Genomic DNA, 19,685 nt, shown 5'->3' with positions numbered 1-19,685 from the left:
GATGTAGGTTGGTTGTTGAATTCATTTGTCACATTGAAAAAAAGTTGTTTTTTTGAAATAGATAAAATAGAACAATTTTTTCCATTGATTCAGGTTTTTATTTTTCTTCTAGTTTTTCAAGATTTTAGGTTAGCATCACTGCAGTTTTAAATTAATCCCATTCATTAAGTGTCACCTGTATAACTGAGGCTTTCAAGTGCCCTTATTCTCCAGATATTAGCAAGATACAAGTAGGCTTTATTTTCAGATTATCAGAGAACATAGGAAATGTCATCAAATTTGAAAAATTGATGCCAGATACTAGTTTTTATGGGAGGTTAGGTTGCTGTGCCCACAAAGCACTTGACTCTTTAGGCCACTTAGCATCTGAAAGTCTCATTAATGTATCCTAGATAAGGAAAAGAACCCTTCAACCCTAAATGCTGAAAACTGGTCTGGCCATATACATCATACAAAAGAGGAACAGATCAATAGGATTATGGTTAAAACCTAGGAGAAGAAAATCCATAACTAGAAAATGTTAAACACAATATAAAGGAATCCATCATAAGCACAACTACTTAGTTTTTATTTCTCATTTTACGTTAATGAAATATTAACTGTGGTTTACTGGAGTGGCATGGAAAAACCATAATAAGTTGAACATAAACTCAGGTGAGAGAAATTTCCAGTTTCTCAAACATCAACAAAATAATTTCTATACATAATGCAAATGAGAATCAAATGTCTGCAGATATGGTCGCAAGATATGGTAATTTTCTTTCATCCACAGTATAAGCCAGAGCAAGTTACCGTCATTTATCCCAAATGTGCTGTAATTTCCTTAAACCAGGCTGAGACCAAGTTTCGTTTAAAAATGGTTACATTTTATGACGCTCTGTTTTATCTACCGAATGCATTGTGCTAAGCCTGGGTGTTTCCTCGTGGTCCATAACACATGACAAGGCACACAGAAATGCAAGATAATTATTTGTTGACTGATGGATTTTGTTTTACAGCTTGACCATTTAGACTTACTTAAAGTAGTTATGTTGCTTTCTTGATTCCTAGGGTATTACAATCAGTTTTAATTCTTTAATCTTATTCTTAAATTTGTTATTTTAAAAAGATAATTTCACGCACCAGGGGTACCGATACTGCAATGTAAAAGGCACTTCTTTGTTACTGTTTTTGTTTTTGTTTTTGTTTTAGAAAATAGAATGTGTTCTATCTCTTCATAAGTCATGAAAATACTCTGGAGAATAATATTAGTTATATCTTAGATTCTCCTTCACAGATTATAAAGAAAACTAGGTGGTAACAAAACTTTCTAAAATAGATTACTTGCTCATAATCACCAAAATAAAGCAAAAACCAAATAGCAACAACAACAAAAGTCATGTCTCGGTTACAAAGAATTCCAAAGGGCACACTCATGTTCTCAGACACTGATGGTACAACACGACTTATCCAGAGGTAGAAAACAGAAAAACAGGAAAGAGGTTCAATGTGGTGGATTTTATCGCTAACTGAAGTTTTCTCCAAAAAAACAGAGGAGCACATCTTTGATACGTTAATTATTCTGCGAAAGAGGGAGCTTGAGGAGAACTAATATGAGCACTAAGAATATATTTTTTTATTTAGAAAGAGAGAAGTTTTTGATGTCAACATTTACATTAAATTTATGCACACTTATTTAAAAATTAATGTCTCTATTTGTTAGATGCAAGTTACTCTCACATAGTTAGACTGAATTAACCTACAACATGGGCTCATACCAGAAAAAGACCACTGTGATCAGAGCAATGGTTTCTTGTGTCAACTATGAATGGCTCACGTTTAAAAAAAAAAATGGTATGTAAAGCTCACCCATTATACCTATAGTGTCTATCAAAACTAAAGGGAAGAGTGAGCTGGGATGCGAGTGCTGGAGTAAAGCTGATGGACCCAGCCTCAGTGTATAGAATGTTAGTGATGATCTCATTCAGCGGCTGTATCTGCAACCAGGAAAACGGAATCTTCACACTTGGGAAGAAGGCTTCTCAAGGTCAGGGCAAAAAAGTCTCACGAGGGGCCCACAAGGTGTAACTCGTTCACACTTATTTTATCACTCCCCCCAGCACAGTGCCTGGTACATGGTAGGTATTGTACAAATATTTTGGTGGGCCAATGAATGAAAAAATGATTAGATAAATAAATGAATGAATGAGGGAGATGATGGCAGAGCTGGGCTAGACTATACTTGCAGGGCCAGAAGTCTGACGGCATCTGGACAATTAGGATGATGACTTGTTGTCACCAAACGTCCCTCAAAATTGTTCTAGTTTGAGTCATGTTGGTTAAAGAGGCAATGCCAGGTGTCTCTAGAAGCTGATACACTGTGGCACCTTTTGAAGTCATTTTAATTCTCTTTCATCTTTTAATTTATCAGCAGTATTGCTTATTCAGTAGTTCCTGCTCTTGGAAGAGGCTCTTTGTCACTTAACTTGCTGAACCGCACCACTGTGACACTGCTCATATCTACATCATGTCTTTGGGACGGATGATGGCCAAAGACCCTTGTTTCTACCCCACCCCCACGATCTGAACACTCAGCAACAGGCACGTGGACCAATAATAGTGTTCACTCTAAGGGCAGTTTTCAGAAATGAAGAGGAGCAGAATAGGATAAAAGTGAGAGGGTGGAGGCTGTGAACATTTAAACTGCTTGACGGAAGGAGAAAAGCTGTTAGATGTGTTATAATTGGAACAGCATATGCAGGCCTCAAAGGAATATTCAGGCAATTGGAAAATACCTTTTCAGGTACGGGGTGAAGGGAGGAAGTCAACAGCAGGCGTTGGTGTGTAAACAAGTCAAATTTAGGTGAAAGAAGAGTAGGCATGTTTCATTATGTATTCTTGGAAGCTGTTCTCTGCAGATTTAAGTGGGTAATTGAGAGTGACATTTAAAGTGGCAGGAGACAGTTGGGGCAAAAGCTTCCGTGTTCCCAATAGTCAGGTTCAAGTGGAAGAGAGGTCTTTGTAAACAGAGTTTATGGCAGTCTTTTGTGATAGAAGGGGGTCACTAAGACTGCTTAGGGACCCAGGTAAACTTCCAGCCTCCCTCCTCATCTCGACAAACAAAGGCTTGTCCCTGGTGGAAGGAATGAGTTTTCACATTACAGTGAGGGCTCAGGGATGTGGAAAAAGCCATCTCTGTTTTATTGGGTGACACATCAGAAGTATAGTACGGAGGAGTGTGCATCCCTTCTGGGGGATTTGAAAGTTGAGAAAGGAAGGGAAAATCTTCCCTGTGCCCGGCAGTGCTATGTGAGGGGGTTGCTCGGTCACCCCCATAGTCAATGGGCAGATCCTCCCTGGGGACATTTTCATAATCAACTGCATCATCCAGAAATGGGGGAAATGTGCTGGCAATTCTTCTGGGATGAGAGGAGTGGGCACTGTAGTTAGCTGATAAAGTGTCATCGATGGTGTTGAGGTCTTTCAACCCAAGTGTTTGAAGAACCCAAGGGTCCACAGGGGGCCCAAGTTGTTCTTCACACTTAGCAAATTCACTAGAGAGGTTTCTCTTGGCCTTTTTGTGATGGGGGATCTCAGGAGGAAAATATCTTTGCTCTTTGGGTTTCCTCTTTCCCTTTCTGANTTGTCCACATGCTTTGGAGAACTCATCTGATGACAGCAATTTCTAAGGAAGTAGTATTTGAAAATATACAGTCAGATAGTGAACCAAGATAATTTTCTTTACTGTTGTCTAATTAAAACTCCTTCACATATTTACTAGTCACCTTAATTTCTTAGAAAACGTGATTAAAATTCCATTCTCCCCCCCACACACACACACACATACGTAAAAGTAATTGGATTAGTTTCTGTTTCTAAATTAAAATCTATAATGACAAGTAACTACCTGGAAACCATCATTCGTGTTTTTTACTAATCACTAAAAAGTTGAAAGAAATAAATAATGTCTTTAAATTTTCAATTCAGGGAAGTAATTAGTATTATAATAATGACAATAATAGCAACTATCATGTATTGAACACTGACTGCATGCATAATAATCTCATTTTATAAAATCCACTTTAGTGAGGAAACTGAGGCGCAGGCCTACTAGTGACTTACTAAGGATCATGCGGCCTAGATTAAATCGAAGTCGTCTGAATCTAGACAGAGCAACTGACTGAAACAATATCTAACACAGCTTCTTCCTATTTTGTTAACTTCCGTAGCACTCTCATGGGATATGTATTACTCTACATCTTGAACACTTGGGGAAAAGAGAGAAGAAAACTGCCTCATCAATATCATTTACTAATTTAATATATGTCCTTTTTTACAAAATGGTGACTGGAGTTAGGAGCGCAAGGTAATACCTCTAAGATGTGCTCCTTTTCTTAACAAAGCTGACTGGCTTATAACTGAAGTGTAAAGGAATCAGATATGGTACCCTTTCTTCTCTGAACTCTTATTTCCAGTGAAAATGGTAAGAAGCATCATCAATTTAAATTAAATAATATCAAATAATGCAGCTTGTCTAGCGGCAAGGTAAAGATTAATGACAGAAGCAATAATGATAACAGAATGGCAAAAAGATAACAAAAATATGAAACCCAAAAGAAAGGAAGAAGAACAGAAAGAGACTGTGGACAAGCTATTTGTCCTTGAGTTAGAAATAGTCCATTTTAAAAGTATAAGAAAAAAGTTCACTAAAAGATAATGTAATTGACGATACCCAATCGCCAGTCAAGAGATCTGGGCTCCAGCCCTATTCATAACATTTTAGAGCTGGGGAGATTCTTAAAGGATCTTTTAGCCCCTGCATTTACAGATAAAGGTAAGTGAGGCTAAGTGACAGAGAGATTTACCAAAAGCCAAGCAGAGAATTAAAAGAACCAAGTATCTTTCAGATCGGATTCCCACTCCAGTGTTCCATCCATTTAACTCTGTCTTTTGATTAAGCTCTGCTGTCTTAGCAATTCCTTGGACTGGCTTTTGATTCTTAAACAACTCTTTTTGTAATATATGGTTAAAATATGCAGTCTAGATACTTCCAAGAAATGATACATAAAAATTATTAAGGAAGTGCTATGTTTCTTTCAGAAAAATCCATCTAGCCTATGAATGCCTTTGAAGCCATGTGTTCAATACACCTCTTACACTTCAGCAGTTTTACCCAAATAGTCTCCGTTCTCAAATCACTGCTCTGCTTTTATAAATGAGATACTTACATACCTTGGCCTTTTCCTCAAGACATTTAACCAAAGCAGAATTCAGGTATTGTCTGAGATGATTATTCTCTTCATGTAACCTAGCAAGTTCTTCTTCCTTCTGTACCAGAGTATCTTGGAGCTGCAAAAAGCATACAATGGTGAAGGGCCCTTTGCTATATTGACTTTGTAACCTTATAATAATGCCACTGATCCTTAACCTGCTTAAACTTGATTATTATTCTATTTGTTTTATGAACCAAACCTCAGGGAGCCCTTGTCCTCTAAGGCCTAAATTCAATCTACACCCACCTACCACCCCATTGTTCAGTTTTGTGCTCTGCAATTTTTATTCATTGCAAAGTATTTGAAGAGATTATATGACTTTTAAGATTGTAACCACAAGGGGATCGGGAAGGTCTGTAGGAAAATAAGCTGCGTGCAACTGTTTAAAAATAGAAAAAGGTGTTTAGAAAGGTTTTGCTGGACTCCTTCCTTGCACGTTAAGAAAAGAAGAAAAACAAAGGGGGGGGTTGGCTTCCCTCATCTTCAGATTGATCTGTTTGTATATCCAGTAGATTAAATTACTCTCTCAGGAACAACAACAACAACAAACATGGAAAATGAAGCAATCTTTGCAAAAACTTTATAATCATCATTCCTTCTCCAAGTGATGAGCTATGTTTATAGATTAAAAAATACTATCATACTCAGTATATCATTCGGTCTCTCCAACAGTCCTCTGAGGAAGGCAGCATAAATCTTTCAATGCCATAGGTAAGGTAAAAGAGGATTCTAGAGGTCAGATAACTACAACGTGTGAAGCCAGGGCCTGACTGTAGGTCCTCCTAGAGGGTTTCGGACGGTGTTGTTAACTTTGTTGTTGTTGTTTTTCCCACTGACACTGATCACCTCTCTTCATGTCCATCGCTCTGGACATATATCCACTTTGGTTCTAAACTGAAAGTGAACACATGAATTTAACAAGGGAAAAGAGGCATGGTGACGGTAAGGGACGATGTTAAGAATAAACTGCATCGAATCGAAGTCAGTCAGACTGAGAACGACAACTGCCACATGATTTCACTCATAGGTGGAATCTAAACAACAAAACAAATGAAGAAGGAAACAAAAAAACAGAATCAGACCCATAAATATAGAGAACAAACTGATGGCTGCCAGAGGGAAGGGAGGGGATGGGCAAAATGGGTGAAGAGTAGGGGCAGGTACGGGCTTCTAGTTATGGAATGAATAAGTCACGGGAATAAGAGGCACAGCATAAGGAATGCAGTTAACAATATTGTTGTAGCGTTGCATGGTGACAGATGGTGGCCACACTTGTGGTGAGAATAATTTATAGAGAAGTTGAATCACTATGTTATGCACCTGAAACGAATGTAACATTGAGAGTCAGCTCTACTCAAATTAAAAAAAAATTAAAAAGAAAATAAAAGTAAAAAGAAAAAAAGAAAGAATCGACTACATAGGACACATTGGTGCAGTCTCAGTGTTCTGATGATCTACGCATACCTGCTTGTTTCTGTAGAGCTGAGAGGAAAGCTGGGCCTCTTCCCATGAACACGAGTTAGGAACAGGGAAACTGGAGTCACTGGATGATTCTTTGTGAAAATACCAAATGGATAACTGAGAAAACACACTTGCAGTTTTTGTGTAATACAGAGCTCACTGAAGGATTTCAGACAGTTTCACAGATTCAATTACCTTTCTAAAAATAGCTATTGCCTCCACACAGGAAACAACATATTTAAAGCCTTCCAGAAGGGATAAGCATGCTATGAAAGACAAACTTTATAGACTATATGCCAAAATGGCTGAAGGGGTGAATTTTTAGGAGCTAGGAGGTCACATTTCTTCCTAATATATAAATTCCCACCGGCTAAATTTATAAAAACCATCCCATCTGCACTATGAATTCACTCAAATATTTATTGATCCTTCCCCCACTTGGCATAACATTGTAGCCCACTGTTTTCCAACTTTCTTTCTTATTTTCTAAGGTCTAGTGCTTAATAACATAGTGTTTGGCTCTATTCTTGATGCTACCATTTTTCCCCAGGTGAAAATCTCTGCCTTCTTGCTTGCCACTTAAAGCTGATGAACATTCAGAATTATAATTTGGGATAGGCCGGTGATGAGTATTAAGGAGGGCACATATTGCATGGAGCACTGGGTGTTATACACAAATAATGAATCATGGAACGCTGCACCAGAAACTAAGGATATACTGTATGGTGACTAACATAATAAAAAAATATTATAAAAAAATAAAATAAAAATAAAATAAAATAAAAATTTGGACCTTGCTTCTCTGAAGACCTTGATGAAAATCTCAAAACTGTACGCTGAACTCATGCATTTGAAATGTCATCATTTGCATGTCTTTTATGCTTTTGTAGAGTTTTTCCCCCCATATTTGATAGCACTATAACTGCGAGTAAAAACTATGCTTGGGCATGCTATATTGGTTTACTTTGATTTTCCTCATCTAGTCTGACTCTTGCCCAGCTCTACTGAAACTGATATATTATTGAAATACTTTTGATGAAATTAGAATGATGAGTAAGGAGACAGGAATCGAATTTTATACAGTTTGGTTTCATATTCTTGGGCATTCTGTCTTCTCTGTCACTTGTGATAGAAAGATAAAACTGAACAACTCCCTTCCCGACATATAAGTGTGTTTCAATATTTTTGGGCTTTTTGTTTGTTTTTTCTCAAGTTCACACACACACACACACACACACACACACACGCACACACACACACACACTAATGTGGCAGTACCAGGAGTACAGATACTTAATATTGAAGTGCCTATCAGTTTTTCTAGAAACAAGAGTGTTAATATATAAATTCCTTTAATACTTGTAAATACTGTTTACTTAGCCCCAGGTGATAATTAATACATAATTTTCCATCACAAAGTTATCTCTCCCTCCAAAGTTGAAGTCTTCTTTGAGCAAAAAGAAATCAGTTTTTTTCCTCCACTTATAGGACACTGTTCATAGAACTTCCTTAGGAAATAAAACAGTAAGTTAGTAGCTTTCCTTGCCTCTCTCTTATACCCAGAGAAACTTTCCTGAATTCCAAAAGAAATGTACCAACTGGTGTCTTGACTCCAAGATCATCTCATAGTATTGTTTATAAAACTTTGACCCAACCCAAAATCCCTCAGTGGGTTGGAAGTCTCCAGGAACTGTTAAGTGTGGGGAGAAATACGTATGGTCCAGTGGACAAGGGGAAGATTCCCATTTTCACTATCTGGTAAGTATAGAAAAGCAGGTTATTTAGGTGGTAAAATGCAGGAGTCTTTGGGCTTTCTTCAACTTCCCATAGCATCTCTTCTTCTACAGGGTTCTATCCCATGATGCTTTGCAACTACGGGTGCTGGAAAAGGACTTCAGAGCTACCAGGAAAGCAGAAGAGCAGAACTTACCCTGTGCCCGTGGTGCTTGTTGGGGCTCTCTGTCGTCCAGGAGACCAGCAGCCCAGAAAGAGACCCAAGTCTCCGTGGAAACGTCAACACTAGGTTCTGACGTTGTAGTGGAATACGGGCAATTATAGCTCTGGCCTCCTACAAAGTACTGGTCTTGGCAAGGCAGAACAGTGTTCTGTGAAAGTCAGTATGAGGGATCAGGGCGGGGGTGGGGAGGGTCCCAGGAGATGAGGTGATTGGGATTTGGAGGGGAATAAGGGTGGGAGAAAGAGACACAAATTACATGCAATGAATCCAAAACAGTACAGGTGTTAAGCATAGATTCCAGATGAATTCAAGAGGTCAAAATACATAATTACTAAAAGGGAATCAGCATCTTGGTTTACCCAGTACTTTCCTGAGGACCTCTCAGCAAAGACCAGGCTAGTATTGGATGGACTAAATTTGTAAATATCCAGGAGTATTTTCTGTTGCCATGACTGAGTCATCTAACAGGCTATCCAGGATCTAAGTAAAAGGAATTCTACTTACTGATTGAAAGACATAAAACTATTTGGCTCTTTCTAGCAAATACCTTAATTATATTTCTAATAACCTTGAAAGACAAAGAGCCCAGAATGCTAAGGCTGAAATGGACTGAACATGACATATAAGGAAATCTCCTTATTTTAGCTTCTTAGTGTCTTGCCCCATAAACTTGCCCCATTACTTCTTTCTCTGCCTGTAAATGCTACTGGATCCTACAGTGGTCCAAATGGTTTGATATGGATGTAGATACATATAGATATATTCCAGAGATAACTAAATACGTTTTGCTCCCAACTCCAAGCACAGGCACATATAGTCACTCCAAGTAAGCATATCATCAAAGCTGAAATATGTTAGTCAGCCGAGACAGCAGGCTCTAAGTCTCTCCAGCACCAGGTCTCTATGCCCTTCCAAAGTTATCTTGCCACTACTAACTGCCTGGCATGTATTCTTCACTGTGTTCTGAGCCAGTGAACACCCTCCTGCCCCCGACTCCTCAAACTTCAAACACACACTCTTTCCAAATGTCCAAGCAGGGGCAGGTATGCAGCCTTCCTGGGTTAATTTGTACAACAGCCCGTTCTTAATTATTTGTCAATGTTTAATCAGGTAAAAAGTCATTCATTTCAGCAGAGCCCAGCTTTGGACAAACTCCTTTTGACCACTACAAGTCTTTTGTTGACTTGAGGACTTTCTTGGGCATGACATAAACAGAGAGAAAATAAATAAGAAGAGAGAGACACAGAGAAAAGTTACTTAAGTCACAATTTGTTAATATTCCAGTAAGTTAGGTTTTGAAAAAGTCCACTCTTAAAGCAAGTGCAGACCAAAGAAATTCAACCCAAAGTTTATCAAAGGGCTATTTTCTTTTATTGTAAAAGCATGTTTGTAGGCTCTTTCCCTGGGGTTATTATTGAAATCAAAGCTGAACTATTATGCAATTGACACCTGAGAAGAAAACAAATCTCAAATACCCCTAGACAAACTCAAATCCAAGTGTTTGCAAATATGTGCATAATCTAGAGAAACAGGTGGAAAGAAAAGTGAGTGCACGTTTAGAGGGAAAGAAAGTTGGGAGAAAGTACAGAGAGTAGAAATAACACAGCTGGTGAAAGGATGAGAGAGATGGGGAATGAGAGAGAGAGACAGAGACAGAGAAGATAGGGGAGAAGAAAAAGCAGATGGGGCAGCAGAGAAGACCCCTTTTAATGGGCAGGTAGCAGAGAAATCTTGCATCCAAGGAGGAAGAAATTCTTGCAAAGCTTGCTAGCTCTCAGAGCCCCCAGATTTCCCCAGCGCATTACCTAACCGCCAGCTCCTCACTTACCATCTTGCAGTGGAAGAAGGCGCTGCAGAAACTGAGCCCTCAATTTTTCGGAAAGCCGGTGGGAGCTTTAAATGGGACTGAGGGGAGGAGCTAGGAGAGGCGAGTTCTAATCTGCGGGAGCTCCCAGTGACGCCGGGGACTCCCGGAGAGCGCCGCCCTCTGATTTGGTGAGAGGCTGTCAAACTGGTGACGTGGGTCAGGAGACATCGAGACAAAGTCACGGGCATGCAGGGCGACTGGCATGCAGGGCGACCGGCATGCAGGGCGACCGCCGCGCGGGGACCTGGAGACCTGCCGCGGCGCTCGGCGTCCCCGTGCGTTGCGCGGCTTCGAAACCCGCGCGGTGCTAGCTCGCTGCCGGCTCGCTGCCGGCTCTTTGCCCGCGGTCGGCTGGGAGTTGGGGTGGGCGGGGACCGTGCGGCCGGCCCGATGGGGCGAACCCGGCTCCCGGGGCAGGGCGGGGCGGGGCGGACTGGTCGGCCCCGCAGCCTGGGCAGCCTGGGCGTTCTGGTTGAGAAAGCCTAAAGCAGACTTGGGGAGCAGATGCAGCAGCCCCCAGACTTAATACTACTCCTGTAATTTCCTGGCCACGTGATCAATACCAATTTACTGAATGACATTGTGAATTGATTGGCTTTTTTTCCTTCTATTTGATAGCTCTCATTTACTCCAACTCCTGAAGTGGGTGTGAAATGTGAAGATGATCTAGGAAGGAAGGTTTTAGGGGAAGAGCCGTTCCGTGCATTTTGTTCAATGTTGTCTCCAAAGTGCCTGGAGCAATTTCTAACCTGTCATGGGTGCTCAATAAAGAATTAATTAAGCTACAAATTTAAGAACCTAAAGTGTCTCTGTGTTGGTCCTATCTTCACAACTACGATTATATAGAATAAATTATTACGACTATATAGAATAAATTATTACAATTAAGAAAAATACTTCTCTAAGTATTTGGTTCCCCCCATCTTTTCTTTTGCATTTTATTCTCATGATTCCTATGATGTTATAATCCACAGGAGAAAAAGGAGTAATACCATTTTTTAAACCATCCATCTACCACTAATAGCCAACTCTTATTTCAACTGGCAATAAGCTGGGGGGCACGTGCTCTTATGGTCCCTGTTTCAGTGGATGATGAATGAAGCACTGAAGTTAAGGAACTTCACCAGTGATGACACAGCAAGTAGCCGCCTCTGAATTTGAACCTCTGGCCCCAGCATCCTTGCTCTTAACTATCACAATTCTATTTTATTTTTTCTCACTGCACGTTATAGCAATTCCTGTAATGGGCATTTTTACGGACTGAGTAGTGTTATCTCAGGATTTGTAGGTCGAATCTCCAACCCTGAATGTGACTGTATTTGGAGATAGGGCCTCTAAAAGAAAGCATCAGGGTTGAGAGATCATAAGGGTGGTGCCCTAATCTAGTAAGACTGGTAAGTAAGACTTGTAAGAAGAGGAGACACCGGATATGGCAAGCCCAGAAAAAAGGCCATATGAGAACAAGGCTAGAAGGCAGCCATTTGCCAGTCAAGGAGAAAGGCCTCAGGAGAAACTGATAACCCTGCTGGACACCTTGGTTAGACTTCCAGCCTCCAGAAAGTGAGAAAAATGTTTAAGCCATCTCATCTGTGGTTCTGGAAAGCCTAGCAAACTAATCTTGGCATGGCGTAGGGATTGCGAACACTTCATAGTCTGGCTTACGCAGTCCTCTCTCTAAATCAGTTTGGACCTTTATTCATTTTGCACTGGATTGTACTCATCATCCACAACACTTAGCAATGGCTAACACAGCAAAGGCTCCGGAAGTGTTCTGTGTCTGACATTAAGGAAGGAACGGAAGAGGAAGAGGAGGAAAGCACCAGACTTGGTCGATACCCTTTCTCCTGTTCCATGCTGTTTGTTCACAAGCATTTTTAAGTGAATAATACCAGCTTTGGGGATCACTGCCTGGAAGACTCATGGGTCTTCCACGGGGTTACATGACATGACTCATTTCAGTGAGTGACTACTCTCGCAGCACAAGGGGTTGGGATACCCTGGCAGTATGACCCTGGGATGATGGGGGAAACAGATCAAAACCCGTTTAGGTTATGAGAATTGATGATCTTCAGGGCAAAGAAAATCCTAATCAGTTTTGTGATGAGAGCCGGGGGGGGGGGGTGGGAAGGAGGATTGAGTTGTTTTGTTTTTGGAAACTGGTAAATCGGATATGTGAACCTCTGGAAGATACGATTTGACTCTAAAAATGACACAAAATGGGCAATTAAACAAACATGGCATGAAACAAAAGGGCGTAGGCTTTGGGTCCCAATATACCTGCGGTCCAATTCTGGTTCTACTTTCTGACCCGGAAACACCTGGGGCTATATTATCATGGTCTCTAAATTCTTAGCTCCTCTGGCAAATTAAGATAGAAATACATACCTGAGAAGCTTATTAAAAAACTGACGACTAATGCTTGAAAACTCCAAATTCACTGCCTAAGTCACGAATAACAGCTATTATTGTGATGTGTAGAGGACTTTTTGAACATATATGCTGCTGTACCTTGCCTGGTAAACATAACTGAAAATAAAAGCTACATTTATTAAACAAGTTTTTTTGAGGGCTAGGCATATTTTTTAAAAGTCTTTGATGGATTTTAGCACAGAGACGTTTCATAAATCATTAGCTACTACAGCTTAGTGGGAGTGGGAGTGTATATGGTGTTACAGGATCCCTGAAGTTTAATTGTGAAGAGCTATTGACAATTGAACGTGAGTCACAAGATAAAGCTTACCTGAAATCATAAACTGATGGAACATTTTCCAAATCCTTAAGGTCTGATTTAAGCATATCTTTTTATTTAAGATCTACTGCTTGGAGTGGGGGGCATCTGATGGCTCAGTTGCAGGAGACCCACCTCTGGCTCCCTGCTCAGTGGGAAGCCTGCTTCTCCCTCTTCTTCTGCAGCCCCCCACTCAGGCACTTTTTTTTCCTCTCTCTTTCTCTCAATTAAATAAATAAAATATTTATTTTAAAAAAAGATCAACTGCTTGGGTATAATTTTGTTTGTGTATTTGAGGGGTTTTTTTGGTTTTTTTTTTTTTTAATGAGTCAAATAAACAATAATGTGAAATCCTTTGGCCATTTTTTTTTCCACGATTGTTTTTTTCTTCTATGAACAATAAGGTCAGTAAAACCTGTCTTTTGTATTGTGGCTGAAGAGATGGTGTTAAAAGGGAGGTAGCTAATAACAGTCCAATTGTTGAATTGGGGTACCACCTCCTGCCAGGGCAAAGAAATAATAAAGTAGAAGGTAATTTGACCTTCACACAAACCAAGTCTGCAGACAGGAAAGGGTAGTGTGTGATCAGTGGTGGGCCAAGGAAATAAACAGATTGGCATATGGAATGTTCTTTTATTTCACCCCTGGAGGACACTTTATTTGATTACCTCGTTAGTGAACTCAGTAGCATATATAATAAAAGAACAATATGGAAATTCTCTTTACAAACATGGCCTTTTCCTATAGCTTCAACAGCTGAATCTCCGGGCAATAAAAAGATTGTATTTCTGCTTTCACATGTAAGGAAAGAAAAGCAGAACCTTTAGAGAAAATTCAGTTCAGTAGATGATTTACATTGGGAGACCTACCCCTTGCATATTTTATTTTAGCAAGTCTGGAGAACCCTGACAGCTTTAGTTCAGTGAGGCATAGTTTTGAGTTTCACCCTTGCAGAATAATGTGTGGAAATCAATCATGCTGATATGGGCAGCGTCTTGCCTACTACCTGCCACCCACATGTCAGCAGAGCATCTAGTAACCATGCATGTACAATACATGCCGGGATAAATCTGCTTCTAACATACGAAGGTATTTATACAAAAGAAAGTCAACTGTTAATTCTGGCAACAGAAAAGGCAAAAAAGTAAGTTCGAGAAAATTATATCAGGCTGTTAGCCAGAAAAGAGAAAGGCCTTGGACAAATTAAAGAGCAAAATGTTGAATTAGGGCCTGACTAGATTTGTGTAGTTTAGAGCTCAGTGTGTGTGATGGGGGAGGGGGACAAAGAGATAAAAATTGATGATACCACTTTATTGGATGTTCCAGCCATAATTTATTTCAATAGCTTTATAACCAGTTTTAACCCTTTATTTATTGACTCATTATGTGATTGCTTAATTTTTCAGTTGTATTTGGTTCTATTATGTTAAGGCAGCTCATACACTGTAATAATATTCACAGATTTGAAGATTCTCAAGCCTAGGGGTATATCTTCCAAATATTAACCATCTACATCATATTTGAGGGGTAACTGGCAAAGGGATAAAGGACTATATTCATTGTGCAAAACGAGGCAAGCCTTTCCTGTACTCTGTAGCATTGTTTTCTGGGTGTCGCATAAAATGACACTTGAAAATAGTATTTGTGTGCATGCTGGAATAAATAGTTGAGACTTATCCTGACAGGTTTGGGGGTTTCCATCAGGCCACCCCTGAGGATGGGGCACCAATATCTCTCAGGGCTTTAACTCATCATGCCTTGGTGCACTGGTAGGGAAACTCTGCTCTCTGATAACCTATCTGGCCAAACTGGAATAAAATCATCTCAACTGTACTATAAAAATGCATACAAAACAGTGAAATTAATTTTGCATTACCACAAAGTTTGGAGATGTGGAACCCCAAACAAACAAACAAACAAACAAACAAAAAACGAAATACAACTCTATTCCTCATTACTCCAACCACATTAGAAAAAATGAAAATAATGACTTGTTATAATTACTATACATCAGAGATATGTTCACCTGGCTTTGATTTAAAGCATAAGGAATTTCTGGCACACCTGAGTGGCTCAGCTGGTTGAGCCTCCCACTCTTGGTTTTGGCTCAGGTCATGATCTAGGGTCTAGATCAGCCCGGAGTCTGCTTGAGGTTCTCTCTCCCCCCGCCCTCCTCTCTGCATTTGTGCTGTCTCTCTCTATCAAATAAATAAATCTTATAAAATAAAAAAGGAATTTCTGCTTCAGGAACACTAGTATTTTCATAAACTAGGCTTCAGTGCCTTTATTGATTCTAAATCTTTCTTCAGAATTTTTGATCTAGTGGTGGGTGGATGGATTGCTGATGAGGCATTAAAAACCAGAAAGGTGAATTGGAAGTGACCATGGCATCTAATTTTATCCTGAAGATAGTAGAAATAAGGACATCACTGCCTGGTTTCTTCAAAAAGCTTAGTGCAGAGCGTGATAGCAAAACAGGACAGCTGGGACGGGATTCCTTCTAGCCCTGGAATTACCAGAGAATCTGCAATAATGTGACATTCTTCATGAACAAAAGACAAAGAAATATATTTAGATACAAAATGTTAAGCTACGGTGAATCTACAATTCCATATTTTTAAAATCCATTATCTATAAAATGTTAACTGGTTTCTTATTAACCCAATCATTTATGACAAAATCACCTTGTTTGTAATCAAATCAAAGAAACTTGAAGTTTATAATAATGAAATTTGGATGTTTCTAGCCAAACTCTGTTTTGCACATTTCTTTTTCACAAAATGAAAGCATAATGCCAACCTCTAGTTGGTGGAAGAATTTATACATTCATAGACAATCTGAGAAAATACCGAAAGTTGTAATTGCTATGAAATTAATAATGCCAAATGCCATTAGAATGAATACAGAAGGACGCCTGGGTGGCTCAGCCGTTAAGCATCTGCCTTGGGCTCAGTTCATGATCCCAGGGTCCTGGGATCGAGCCCTGCATCAGGCTCACCTGCTCAGCGGGAAGCCTGCTTCTCCCTCTCCCACTCCCCTTGCTTGTGTTCCCTCTCTCGCTATCTCTCTTTGTTAAATAAATAAATAAAATCTTCTAAAAAAAAAGAATACAGAGAAGCATTTGAATATGAATAAAGTACCATGCCAGCAATAAAGTAAAACTCCAAAATCCTTAGAGGGCAATGGTGAACACAGTTTTTGCTTCATCTAACCAGAAGCCTTACTAGCTGCCACCCTTGGAACAGCGGGGTTAGCACTGCATGACCAAATCATGGCCAATCTTAAACATTCGAACAAATTTTAGTAGCTTCATTTATAGGTGAAAGGGTACCAAAAACTAAGCAAGCAGATGGACTAAGCTCTCTAAAAAAAGTTTATTGCCCTAGCATACACTTGGTAAAAACTCAAGTTGCATATTGTAGAAGTTGCATCTTTTAAAAATTTTTATTAGCAATTATTCTTTGCATATTCTTTAGTCTCTATCTAGAAGTGTATACATGTACATGTTTTTATATTTGCATACATACACACGCATGTACGTGGAGGAATCTCTGAGCCCCACTGCTTTGAAATACTTACAGACGGCCGTGTAAAGGTGTTGGGAAACACAGACTCATTCTCCACTCCTGGCTTTTCTCTAAAGGGGCAATGATTCCCACAAAAACAGATTTATTTGATTGATGAGACTGGAAGAAGAAAAGGAAATGTGTTTTCTACATTAATGTCGGCATCTACAGCATCTTCCCCTGAAGAAAGCTTCCAGGGAAGGCTCTGTCCCAGGTAGACAGCATCAACCGGGGTGGCTGGCCAGTGTCACCTCCGACCGGACAATTAAGTCTATAGTATTCAGAAATGCGTATTAGGAAGCCTATTAAAACTAAAATGTAAGTCATGTTTGACAAGCAAACTTCTTTAAGTGATAAAGCTAACATTGATTTCCATGTGCCCGTCTTTTGTGTCTTTTGTTTATTTGTTTCTTAACACAGTAGAGAAAGAAAAGAGTGTGATTATATGTGAAGAAATACATGAAGAAATAATTGTATGCTATGTAATAAAACATAAGTAATCAGAAGAAAAAATATACATGGGATTCAGCCATATGCAAATATATCTGGAGAACTTTAAAATACCCACAGTTTTTGTCAGCAAGCACAAAAAAATTTATAAAAGTGATAAATTTGAACAAAAATCATGTACAACTTTGTTCATTATATCAGTATAAAAAAACACTTGTAAAAAGTTTCTAGATGTCAGGTAATAAGAAACTCATTAATTGCAGTATGTCCATAGCATGGATTGCACATCCATAGAAAATCTTTTTGGAAAAAGTTAAAGACAGGGACAAACAATATCATATTAAATGTATTAAAATGCATGCAAGTAGATTTATATAAATGAAATGAACAAAGAGAAAATATACTAACACATTAATGATGTTTGTGGTTTTGTAAGGGAAGTGTGATTATGATTCTATTTTCACCTTCCTGCATATTCCTGAAATTTTACAGGAAACATGTTTTGCTTTCATAATCAGAAAAAAGTTATCCAAATATATATGAAATAATACAGATGATCACTGGTGATATATTTTTGTGTAATAACATCACATTTAAAATTGAAGCAACCTGAACAGTAGTGATAGATAATGTCTGCGTGTATAGTAATTAAAACAAGAATTCCATGTTTCTACTTCTACCCAAATTTTCAGCGTGAGGGGTGAGGTGGATGCAGAGAAATGCTTTATTTACTTCTTCCCCCAAAACTCAAAACTGTTTTAAAAATTGTACAACTCTACAGAAAGGAGGAAAAATACAACAAAAGAGCCACTTTATTTAAAAACTGCATTGCTCCAAAACACTGGAGACAACAAAGATTTAGTGGGGCTTTGACACCAAGATAAAAATACAATAAAATACAAGAAGGATTTGGTCCATTTTTTGGCATATAGAGGGGAAAAAATTAACTAGGTGCAATTATAATCTTCAAAGGGAAACAAAAGTAGTGAAGAGATTAAAAAGAACTAGTGTCAGTAGGTAGAATTAACAAGTCGCCAAATACTAGGTTAAAAACAAAAACCATTTGAACACTCAGTGGTATGTAAAGATAGAACTTGATACTCTGTGAACAGTGAGCTCTTGGTCACTGGAGGAAGTCGCAAAGAGGCTGGATTACCAGTGACCCCAGATGTTTTCTATTTCTTTCATCTACTGGTGATACCAAGATGTGCTCCTTAAAATTATTTCCAATAATAAGAACTCAGAATTCGACATGCTTTTGAGATTAGAAGTCTATCTTTGTAATTAATTTTCCATGCATATCTTTAAAGGAAAGAAGAACTCTTTGCCTTTTCTTTTTTCTTTTCTTTTTTTTAAAGATTATATTTATTTATTTGACAGAGAGACAGCCAGCGAGAGAGGGAACACAGGCAGGGGAAGTGGGAGAGGAAGAAGCAGGTGGAGCCTGATGTGGGGCTCGATCCCAGATTAGTGGAATTGGGATGAAGGGTGGAAGACAGGAAGAGGCAGCAGTGGGTAAGAATGTTGGCAATAGGGCAGGATCACTGTTAATTCCCATTCCTAGAGCATGTTTTCCTCCATTCTCAGGGTCACTTAGGTCCTTAGAACGAGTTATGGTAAGTAGGAGGAGCACACTTAGTGAGAGGATATATTGAGTCCAGCCCAGGTCTTAAAGGCTCAAACTTTAGGGACAAAAAAAAAAAAAAAAAGGAGAATTTGGAGTGCAGTACCTTCATGGGTCATGTTACACTAAGTCACAACTTATCAGGGTTCACGTCAAAGGTAAAGTCACCAAATTGAACTTCCTCCCACATCGATGTCTGTGGGAACTTCAGATTGTGAGCAGACCAGGATTTCCAGAAAAATTTTTAAAAATACAGTTAAAGGAGATGACAATATCTTGCATAAAATGTAAAATTTTAAAAATAAATTAAGACTATAAGGAGGAAATAGGCCAAAAAGTGGGCAATCGGAAGAGAAGGAGAATGTGAAAACTGGTTGACTAAATCCTTTATTTTATTGAGGCTAATAAACCGTAAGTTAAGTGTATTGCTTTTGCTGTCTGTGGAACAAAGTTTGGTCTCATCTTTTGTTCTTCTTCAGTTAGCAATTTCCCTGCAGGCATGATGCTTGCCTTATTTCTTTTGCATTGGAAATATGACTATATTCTAGTTGAAAATGTATGTATGGAACAGAGAAAGTCCTACATCGTTGATGACCCTCAAGGATCACTTTTTCTAGGTAAAGGCAGAGGTCAAACAGAAACATGAAGTAGAAATTTCAGGGATATAGCTTTAAGTTCAATAGTTAAAGCTCCTTCTAATAGAGTTGTCAAAAAAGAAATAGTTTTTCTTAGTCAGTGGGAGGTTCTCCATCCCGGGTGGTACTCCTTCAAAGGTCAGAA

General features: G+C 39.0%; 1 protein-coding gene across 1 annotated transcript in view; it reads right to left on the bottom strand.

Moving 5' to 3' along the window:
• Nucleotides 1-2,810: 2,810 nt before the first annotated feature.
• Nucleotides 2,811-19,685, bottom strand: part of GMNC (geminin coiled-coil domain containing) — a 183,615-nt gene continuing 166,740 nt past the window's right edge. Inside the window, exons 3-8 of the mRNA XM_040621735.1 lie at nt 10,499-11,005; nt 9,218-9,269; nt 8,644-8,818; nt 6,717-6,805; nt 5,212-5,328; nt 2,811-3,664 (exon numbers count right to left, since the gene is read on the bottom strand). Coding sequence (XP_040477669.1) covers nt 3,044-3,664; nt 5,212-5,328; nt 6,717-6,805; nt 8,644-8,818; nt 9,218-9,269; nt 10,499-11,005 — 1,561 coding nt within the window. The 3' untranslated portion in view covers nt 2,811-3,043. The remainder of the gene's footprint in view (nt 3,665-5,211; nt 5,329-6,716; nt 6,806-8,643; nt 8,819-9,217; nt 9,270-10,498; nt 11,006-19,685) is intronic.

The sequence above is a fragment of the Ursus maritimus genome, unplaced genomic scaffold, assembly GCF_017311325.1.
Source record: "Ursus maritimus isolate PB19 unplaced genomic scaffold, ASM1731132v1 scaffold_4, whole genome shotgun sequence".
Classification (NCBI taxonomy): domain Eukaryota; kingdom Metazoa; phylum Chordata; class Mammalia; order Carnivora; family Ursidae; genus Ursus; species Ursus maritimus.
The sequence above is the reverse complement of the archived record's forward strand: the minus strand, read 5'-3'. Positions and strand labels throughout refer to the sequence as shown.